General features: G+C 29.4%; 1 protein-coding gene across 2 annotated transcripts; it reads left to right on the top strand.

The window, feature by feature from the left end:
- Positions 1-648: 648 nt before the first annotated feature.
- Positions 649-3105, top strand: LOC106772921 (heavy metal-associated isoprenylated plant protein 39). Of its 2 annotated transcripts, none has more exons than XM_022786088.1 (3): positions 649-878; positions 1327-1399; positions 2301-3105. In XM_022786088.1, the coding sequence occupies exons 1-3, from the start codon at positions 873-875 to the stop codon at positions 2690-2692; spliced, it is 471 nt and encodes a 156-aa protein (XP_022641809.1). In that variant the 5' UTR covers positions 649-872; the 3' UTR covers positions 2693-3105. The 2 variants fall into 2 exon arrangements, with proteins under 2 accessions (XP_022641809.1, XP_014515044.1); XM_014659558.2 differs by having other exon boundaries at positions 654-878; positions 1324-1399.
- Positions 3106-10364: the final 7259 nt, after the last annotated feature.

Genomic DNA, 10364 nt, shown 5'->3' with positions numbered 1-10364 from the left:
ATATTAGGACCTTCAAAAACATCACGTTTAAAGATACAAGTGCATGGATCAATCATGGGTAAAATTGTGCCTGAGTCATTCTTCTTAACATCCAAAACATTTAAAATGTTGTCAATTTCCTATTTTGCATTGCGAAAATCCTTGTGAATAATAAGAAATATATTAAATTATACTATATAATAATAAAAAGTTAAATAAAGTACAAGTTAACCATGAATGAAAATAACCTATAGTTTATAACCTAATCATTTTAAAAGTAAATTACTTATCGAATACTTTATTGAACAATTTTCTTCTATCCATAGTGACTTGTAAAATACTTTAACTATTAATATTAAAATATACTCAAAGATTTCTCAAACATTTGATCTGGGAATGGAAAATAGAGAATTTATTTGGTATTTACTTCTGATAAGTATGATTCATTTGGTCCCGAGATCGATAGCATTCATTTGCATCCTCTCTCTCTCCAATCTATCACTATCTTCCTCTTATTTTCTGTAATCATCATCATTTCTTATGATTTTAAACTCTTTTTCTTTTTTTTCAATTTTTTCTTTTCTTTTTCACCTATTACATTAAATTACAAATTATAAAAAGTTTAGAAGGTCAGAAAGGAATACACATCATTTTACACCTGCTCAATAAAAACAACAACATTCATATAAATACTTCTTCAACTGGTCTCATCTTTCGTTCTCTGACACTTGTTTCTCCAAACCTACCTTTCCATCTTTTCCATCAGACCATTATTAGATACCCTCTTCACCACTCTCTGCATCTGCACATTTTTTTTTCTCTCCTTCTCTTCAAAAAGTTAGCTTTTCTCTCTTCCTGTGGTCTCTGCATAAAATTGCATAGATATAAAAAAAATGAAGGTATGTTTCACACTTGCCAAGTTTGGTTCTTTTCTGCTCTTCTTTGTTTGCTTATTCATTTTCTAAAAATGGTTTATTTTCTCCTATTAACTTTTGACTCGGAACTTAATTCATTGTTGATTCTCCGTGAGCTTTATGCCTTCCCCTTTTTCCCTTTTTTTCTTTTCACAGCCTCTGTTTTCTCCCTTTTTTCTCCAGATTCAAAGATCTGGGTGGCCTTTAATGATTTTTTATACTTTCTTCATCAGAATCCTGGTTTGAATTTAGTTTGGAAATCTGAGTCTGGTTTAGATCACATGTTTTCTTATGTATAATAAGCTTTTGGTTGGTACAGAAACTTTTGTTTCAAGTGTTTCACATTTATTTTTGTTTGTTCTGGAAACATTCTTTCAGTGATTCATTATAATAGAATATGGGTTGAAACAATTTATAATTTTGGTTACAGAAGTTTGTACTCAAGTTGGATTTGCATGATGACAAGGAAAAGCAGAAGGCCTTGAAAACAGTTTCAACTCTTTCAGGTACTAAATAGTAGTTTTTGTTGTACTAAATAGTAGTTTTTGTTGTTGTTGATCTTGTTAATTTGCTTGTTCTGTTTTGCTTGTTCCTCCACTATTTTTTTTATTATTTTAAATTATCATTTTATCATCTTGAAAAATGAATTATTTAGAATCAGTCAACAGGACAGTGGTAGAAGGCTGCACGTCTCTTGTTATAGTGGCGTCTTTTGTATCTAAAATGCTTTAATATTTAATTTTATTTGTTTTGAATGAAAGATAACAAAAAACTAAAGAGAAAATACTAATAGTAAGATGCCTATGTTCTTAAATTTGTCATGTATATTTAATTATTCTAACTATTTTATATCAAACATAAAGATCTAATATTCTGGAACAGAATGGTGCCTTTTGGTACCAATTGGAAGTTACTCATTATTTTCCTGACATCTTACCTATAAACATAAAAACTAATATGTTCCACCTAATTCTCAACAAAACATTTTTAATGCAAAGCATTGGTCTGAAATGACTTGATATTGCATAACATTAGATTTTATTTTCTGTAGTTGTTTGTAACAGATAATCTAGGTGTGTAATAGCTGTTCAACAAATTCTGCACAGGTTATGTTAAAGCAGAATTGCAATGGCTTTTTGAAACTTTTTTGTGAACATAACTTTTCTATACAGCACTGCAAGGAGACAGTTATTGATATATTTTCATAAAGTAATGTTGGTTAAACTCTCCCATGAGAATTCTGTCAAAGATTGTTAGTTTTTGCTTGACCGTTTGGTTCTGATTGGATTGGCAATTTGGCATCTTTCACATTCGATGTTCTACCTTCTGAGAGAAATATTTGTTCTGCTTGAGAACTTATGTTTTCAATGAAAAAATTGCTAATGATGAGGTTGTGGAACATCTTAGGAATTGATGCCATAGCCATGAACATGAAAGAGAAGAAGTTAACAGTGATAGGGACAGTAGATCCAGTAAGTGTTGTGAGCAAACTGCGGAAATACTGGCAGACAGACATAGTGGAAGTAGGACCAGTGAAGGAGCCAGAGAAGAAAGATGATGCAAAGAAAGCAGATGCAAAGAAGGAGGGAGACAAGAAAGAGGAGCAAAAGAAGGAAGAGGGCAAGAAAGAAGAAGGAAAAAAAGATGAAAAGAAGGAAGATGAGAAAAAGAAAGAGCCAATCCCAGATCCTGTTTTGGAATGGATCAAGGCTCAAAGGGCTGCATATAACCCCTACATGACCACACACTACTATGCTCCAAGCATAGAAGAGAATCCCAATGCATGTGTCATTTGTTGAAAGAAAAGAAAATTTAGATGCAATTTAATAGGTGGTTTTGGTGTTGCTCTTCTGTTAGAACTTGAAATTTTCATTTGATCAAACTTCAATTCTGATGGAATGGCAATATCAGAAACACCTAAAGAACTGTATGTAAGTTTTGTCAAATGTTAAATAGTAATCTGTCCAGACACAAGGGAAGGACACACTTCTTCATCATGGTAATGGATTCAATTCTCTTTCACTCCAATATGAGTCATTGCCAAGAGTACAGGAACTCCTTGTATATAACATGGTGATGTCTTGTTGAGCTGTTGAGAAGTTTTCAATGTGTAGAGAAGAAGGAATAAAATTTTTGGGATGTAATTTAAGTATACTTTATGTGAATGTATCACTATCCATTACATTAATATAGCGTGTGTGTTTGTCTGAAATATGATTTGAAAAATATTATTTGTGGGGTTGGGTGAGGGGGAAGCAGCCCCAACCCAGGATCTATTGGCACATCCTCAACCACTCCAAACCATAAAGAAAATGTCTTTTCTTGTTAGACAACAGCATTGTCATGTCTTTCTTCATGTGGGGCATGGTGGCTCAAAAGCATATGCATAGTACCGCATTATTGAGATTCTTTTTTCGTTTCAGAGCCTTGTCTTTCTCTTCATTGCGTGTTATCATAGTTCCTCTCACTCTTTACATTCTGATTAATCTCTGCATAACGAGATTGTTGTTACCTTGTTTCACGGCAATTGATTCAGAGAAAAAAAAGAAAAAACAAGGCAATTTGTGGGGTTGGTCTGTCTCATTGGTTACCTTGATGCATGATTGAAGGGTTGATGAATCATGATCCAAAGTGCACTATTAGCTGGTCATAATTGCTATCATCATTCTTTTTCTAATGGTGTTGATGAGCTAATTGACCTTCATCGTTCGGTCTTATCTTGTGTGAAGTACTTTTTTTTATTATTTTGGAAAATCTGTTGATGCTCGTGTATCAGATTTTTACTCGTTTTCTAATAAACTACTTAGTGGAGTATGATTAAAGGGGCTTCATCATCTCACTATCAATAACTTTTTCTTTCTTATTCTCACCAAAGACATAGCACAAAGCTTCAACATTAGGTGTGAGGTTATATCTTGTAAAGTTTCTATGTGGGCTGAATAAAGAGTAGTGATAAATGCAACTTTTATTTTTGGATAGATTGAGTGAAAAGACGAAAAAGATAGCAAAAAGAGCAACTGAATGTTTATTTAATTTTTTCTAACAAAAGAAAAACCTTGGATTTGATGGTACACGACCAAGTACTACACCTTTGGAGCTAATTTAGCCATATATTTAAAGCCAGTCAGAAAGACCAATTTAGGAAGATAAAAGAATATGGAAGGGAAAATAGTGAAGAGAAAATTGAGAATTAATAGACAAAATAATTAGTAAAAAGTAATTTTTGATTAGTGTTAAAATCATTTGTAGTATTTATATTGTAACTTATTAAATTGATTATTATATATATTTATAAATTTTCAATAGTAAAAAATCAGTGAATATATATATATATATATATATATATATACACACACACACACACGTCAATACAATATAAGAAAATCACTAAATAATTAATTTACTAGCAAAAAGTAATTAATTATTATATTAACTAAGTTATATACTAATTTATAAATTAAAACTTATTGATATCTAAAATAATCTCAATTATTAATAAAAATTTATAATTATTTTGTAAATAAGAGTCTAAATTATTTTTAACATGAACTATCAAAGTTTTAATTTTATTATATTTTAAATTACTCTCCAGTTAATGATAGAAACTAGATATCCAAAAATTTCAATTTATAAAATAATGTCTTATTTAGTTAATATAATAACTGATTATTATTTTTAAAATTAATTATTATTTAATGAGTTTTTTAATGTGTAATACCGTAATATATAGTCATAATATCAAGAATTAATCATAAGTCAGGCACCAAGACATATTTTAGATTGTTTTTGAGTATTCATTAATAATTAAAAGGTTAACATTAAACTTAATATAATGAAGTTATGAAAATTTTTATTTTGAATTAATTTTAATCAATTATAGATAATTGGCTTAGAAAATTAAGTTTTGGTAGATGTAGTAATAGTAAGATTATATTTTAATAAAAACGAGTATTTTTCCTTCCCCACAAATTATCTTCTTTCGGCTGTGTATAAGATCGTTATGAACGACAAATTTGTTATATTAAAATATTGAATGTGCATACGTGGAACTCAAATCTGCAACGACTATTTAACCTATAATATAGTCTTGCATCCAGCCAATGGTAATATAGAGTAGTGATAAAAGTGAGAACTAAGCAACTATTTACTTAATTATTTGTTAAGACATTATTAATTCATTTAAATATCACCACCGTCGTCATTATCATTATTATTATTATAAAAAAGTTGCTAATTAGTTATATAGGAAAAGCGGGCTATTAAACCATCCTTTTTGTTAAAATAACGTAAAATGTCTAATAAGTTAAAAGTAAAAAAAATGTTCATAACAAATGAGTATACTTCCTTTTCATTTTGTTTACCATTTAAGGGTGTAACTACAAATTTGTTAAATAATTGTTAAATAACTGTATTTTGGTTAAATAAATTTGTTTTAGCATAGAAATTAAAATAAATATGTATATTTCCTTAAATGAAACAAAATAACATAATAACCATCGATTAAAAGTATGTTAAAACTTCTTTTCCTATTAAAAACCAAATTATGTAACAAACTATGAACTATATATATATATATATATATATATATATATATATATATATATATATATATATATATATATATAACTTGATGTTATTTTTTTAATCAATGGAGGTCAGCCTTGATGATATATGAGGCATTGTTAGGTAATTTTGTCACTGCTGATGATATTAGGTTTGGTCGGTTAGTCAGTGTCATTTATCTTCGTCAGCATATATCATTTCCAACATGTATACAAGATCTATCTGCAAATCAATATGATAAGAACAATGCTTATCCAAAAAGTAAAAACAGTGATCACAAACATTTTGGTCTTGATGTGGAGAAGGAAGAACCATATAATGCAAACTTAAAAACGATAAAAACAATTAATATTATAACCAAAAGAAAATAAAAACCAGATACGATAACAACAATAAACAGTAGCAGCATAAATGAAATTCATTCATGGAAAAAGGCCTGAGGGATTGATTGCTATACAAGTTTTCTGCTTCCAAATTCAAACTGAATTTATGTTCTGTCGGGCCTTTTCTTTTTGGGTTTAAATCATGGTACACGCTAGTGTCAAAAAAGCATGTTGTCACTGTTGAAAATACGTGCAAGATATAAATGCAACTAAGTTCCAAATACAAGCGTCAAGAACATGCACAAACACGTAGGACTCTTATCCTTAAATTATAAAGGTCGGTGTTTCCTATATTGATCAAAGTACCAGTTACCCCTGCACAATTTTTACTTTTTCAATCTTTTGGTTGACTCCAAGTCAATGCATTTTAATAACATTAATTCAAATTGAAAGGCTGTAAAGTTTCATTTATAGTCGTTGCTCAACATACATATTTTGTCAGTGATTTGCTTCATCTCTTTCACCCCAACTCTCTGAATTTCTTCCTGTGAGCCATAGTAATACTATAATGAACCAGTCGAAAATGATAATATGCATATATATAAATTAGTGATTGACTAAACCTAAAAGAGCCTTAAATAATGCAATGTTATGGGTTAGAAAATCTTTGATCATCAGTTACCCACTGCCTGCGTTTGTTCTTAGTTTTGGTGTCCGTCTACATCACTGAGGTAGTCGATGCCAGCTATAAGGGAGACTAATGGCTGAGATAATTTTGATTTTCTTCGTTAAACCCTGACGCTACGTAGGTTCAGAGAAACATGGCAGAGAAAAAAAGTGCTAAAAGGTTTTCTTCTGTGATTTTGCTGAAGGCGAGAAAGAGAAGAACACTGGGAAAATGACCTCTTGTTTGTTTATTACCAGGAGAAGAATTTGCAAACCGAGGAAAATAAGAGTATTTCAACAATTTTTTTTAGTAACTTTCTCACAATACAATACGTCTCACTATTTTATTGACTTATTTAAATTTATTCTAAAAAAATATTTAAAAGAGACTAATTAAGAAATGTCATGTATTATAAAAAAATATTTGAAAGAGACTAATTAAATAATATGTATTTTAAATTTGAACCATTTTTGTTGAAGTTAAGGAAACAGTGACATGACTGTGTAAAACGATTGAACTTAAATCGATAAAATTAAATAAAATGATTCATTTGCTAAACATGCTTAAAATATAATTGCCATAGTAATTTGTATTAATTAATCCTATAGAGCCTGCTATAATTTAATTGCAGATAATAAAAAAAAATAAAGTTTGTGAAAGTTTATTATTATTATTATTAATATTATTATTACTATTTTTATTACAATAATTATTTTATTATTATTCATATTATAACATATTATATTTTATTTTACTTTAATCAATTAGATTTATCTGTTTAATAATTATGAAATTAGTTTTTGAGTATAAATTATTATACAAGTTAAAAAAAAAATACTTTTCCTGTTATTCTTTCCATACAAGAGGAACAAGTTGGATGCAGACCTTTTCTCTTCGTTTTTCATAATTTATTGTCTTTTTTTTTTTTTTTTTTAACTTTTATTGTATTTCTCTACTTACAAGGTTTATATTGCTGGAAACAAACAGATTATTTTGCTGTAAAAAAGTAAAATAATGGTACAAGAGTAATTTTCGTGGAACATTCTTTTCTCATCATTAATTTGTTCCGTTAAATATGAATAACCAAAAATATTCATAAAATATAGAAACAAACTATTAGATACAAATATTCATTGTTACTTTTATTAATAATAATAGGAGAAAGACACTTTTATTCCTTTTCCTATACACGTATTTTAAAATTAAACTTGTATAAAATAACTACATTACTGAATTTGTTTTTGTGATGGACATTTGTGACCACGACAAATTCGTCATATATGATGGACTTTATCAAGATATTTTTAATTTTGCAACGGTATTTTACTAATGAAATTTGTAACATGTGGTAAAATTATTTCATTCTAAGGACATCATATTAATGCTACATTTGTCATAAAGTTATCATGTAATAAAGTTATCATTAATTCTAAAAAAAAGTTTAACAAAATAATTTTTATATATTTTTTATTTATGAAGAATATAATATATATATATAATAATAATAATAATAATAATAATTTCTATCATTCATATTCTTTTAACATTATTATATCTACATAAATATTCAATTTCTAGTTATCAAATATTTAACTGATTATTTAATCAAATAGAACATTTATCACATTATTCCAATTTGAATAAAGATTTATTAAATGTCCTATTTATCACTCTTTTAGTAAAGACACAAGCTATTTACAATTTAGACCTTATAAAAGGAAAATAAATTTTTCTAGGTTTCAAGTTTCTCTTTAATGAAATATCTATCAATTTTAATATGTTTTGTTTTATTATGTTGGACAGGATTATGTGTAATTGTTATAAACAATATGTTGTCACAATACAAATTCATATGTTGCTTTGGTTTAAAACTCAAATTTGATAAAACATTTTGTGCCAACAAAAGTTCACATATCCCAAGTATCATGCCTATAAACTATGCTTCAACACTTGATCTTACCATTACTGATTGTTTTTTACTCCACCAAATTACAAGGTTCTCCCAACAAATGTAAAGTATCCAAGGTAGATCTTCTATAATTTTTTGAACTTGTCTAATCAGCATTAGTATACTCTTCTACCTCAAAATCCTCTCAATATTATTGATATGAAACTTGTGTGAGTCATAGATAAATTGACTAACAACATTCACTGTATAGGTAATATCTGGACGTGTATAAGATAAGTAAATTAGTTTTCCCACAAGCCTTTTGCACTTCCCTCTATCTATGCTAGGTGAATTTGAGTATTGAAAAATCATATGGTTTTGATCAATTGGAGTGTCAACGGGTTTACATCTAATGATTGCATACCCCCTAGCCATGACTAAGCATAACCATTGGTGAAAGGTGGGCCGAAACTCTTACCATCATAGACCATCAGCGAGTTCTTAGTAGATTATGTTTATTTTAGGCTCGTATAATGGACTAAGTAGTTTAAGGTTTATTTTGGGCTTGTATTTAGGCCTTTAGTTATAGTGAAGCCCTAAGAAGACACAAGGATCTTGAGTAAAATCCCTAGCTTGGAGAGCAAACCTTTTAGAAGTTTGTGTACCCTTGGCAATAATGGTCTCCAAGTTTCTCTCTTTTTGTGAGACACATGTTTTTTCCATAAGACATGCTCCTAATAGAAATGATTTCTCTTTAGTAGTGACCATGTGTCATGCTTCTAATGAAAAAGATTTTTTCTTAGTAGTGGTCATGTTTTATCCTCCTAATGGAGAGGATTTTACCTTGGTTTCTAAGTTAGAGTATTAGGGTTTTGCTTTGACAATTTAGAAATACCTTTAGGGTTACTTAAGCTTATAAATAGAGGTTTCTTCATGTAAGTTCATCTTTGAATTGAGTATTGTTATGTTGCCAAATTATTAACATATTACTCAACTTAGGTCACCAAGGTTAGAACACCTAATCTAGGTTTCTTATAGTCATCCTTCCTTAAGAGTTAGCCCAACCTCTCTTGAGATCACCTAAACACCACCATAACCTCTCCCATTTCCTGAGTCATATAGCTTGGAGGAAGAGTCATCATCTCATTACATTAAACCCACCATATGTGCCCAATATTCCCACCACCATCAAGTTTTTGCAACCACCAATCCATTTGAAAGTCTCCACCTTGCTTGAATTATATAGCTTGAAGGAGCTTATTCCATCATCTAAGCAATTGAGTTTCAGATAGTAAATCTAGAATATAATTTATTTGTCATAGAAAAATACCATGGTTTGATCTAGCAACTTCAATACCTAAAACATATTTGAGATTTCCAAGTTATTTCATCTCAAATTTGAAAACAAGATATTTTTGTAAATTAGAAATCTCGTCATGGTCATCTCTTGTAATTATCATATCATCTACATAAATAATCAAAGCTCTAATTTTTCTTTTCTTTTTCTTAAAAAATAAGGTATAATCATAGCTACTTGCTCTATATCCAAAAACCTTCACCAATTTAGTGAACCTTTGATAAGTGTGAAAATTACTTATTTTTAACGCTTATTAGAACCCCTTTTTTGTCCTTATATCATGTGTTTTGTGTTGAATTTCATGAAAAGATGTAAGATTTGTATATAGTCTTCACAAATATATTTAATTACCTATTTTTGGTTTATTTTGTAGGAAATTGGAAGATTGGAGAATAATAGAGAGTTGCTGCCAGAAGTTGTTAGCCTAGCCAACAAGCACCTCTAGCCCAACGAGAGGCGTCTGTTCCCAACGAGAATGCACTTTTTGGATAAGCTTTTAAAGTGGCGAAAGTAGAAGAAAAATTTAGTTTTGGATGTGGAAACACAACTGAAGCTCAGGGACATGGTGTGCAGGCACAACTTCACCTTTGAAGCTCGTGGAGGCTACTTAGGGCATGCGGGAACATCCTCTTCTCCCTCCTTGGGTCTTCTTCTTCTTCCATCATCCAATTTT

This window comes from Vigna radiata, chromosome 9 (assembly GCF_000741045.1).
Source record: "Vigna radiata var. radiata cultivar VC1973A chromosome 9, Vradiata_ver6, whole genome shotgun sequence".
NCBI lineage: Eukaryota > Viridiplantae > Streptophyta > Magnoliopsida > Fabales > Fabaceae > Vigna > Vigna radiata.
The sequence above is the reverse complement of the archived record's forward strand: the minus strand, read 5'-3'. Positions and strand labels throughout refer to the sequence as shown.

What these genes read in the sequence shown, in the direction of transcription:
- LOC106772921 (XM_014659558.2), top strand. An exon ending in AACAGTTTCAACTCTTTCAG is followed by an intron (nt 1,400 to 2,300) that starts GTACTAAATAGT and finishes GGAACATCTTAG; the next exon opens with GAATTGATGCCATAGCCATG.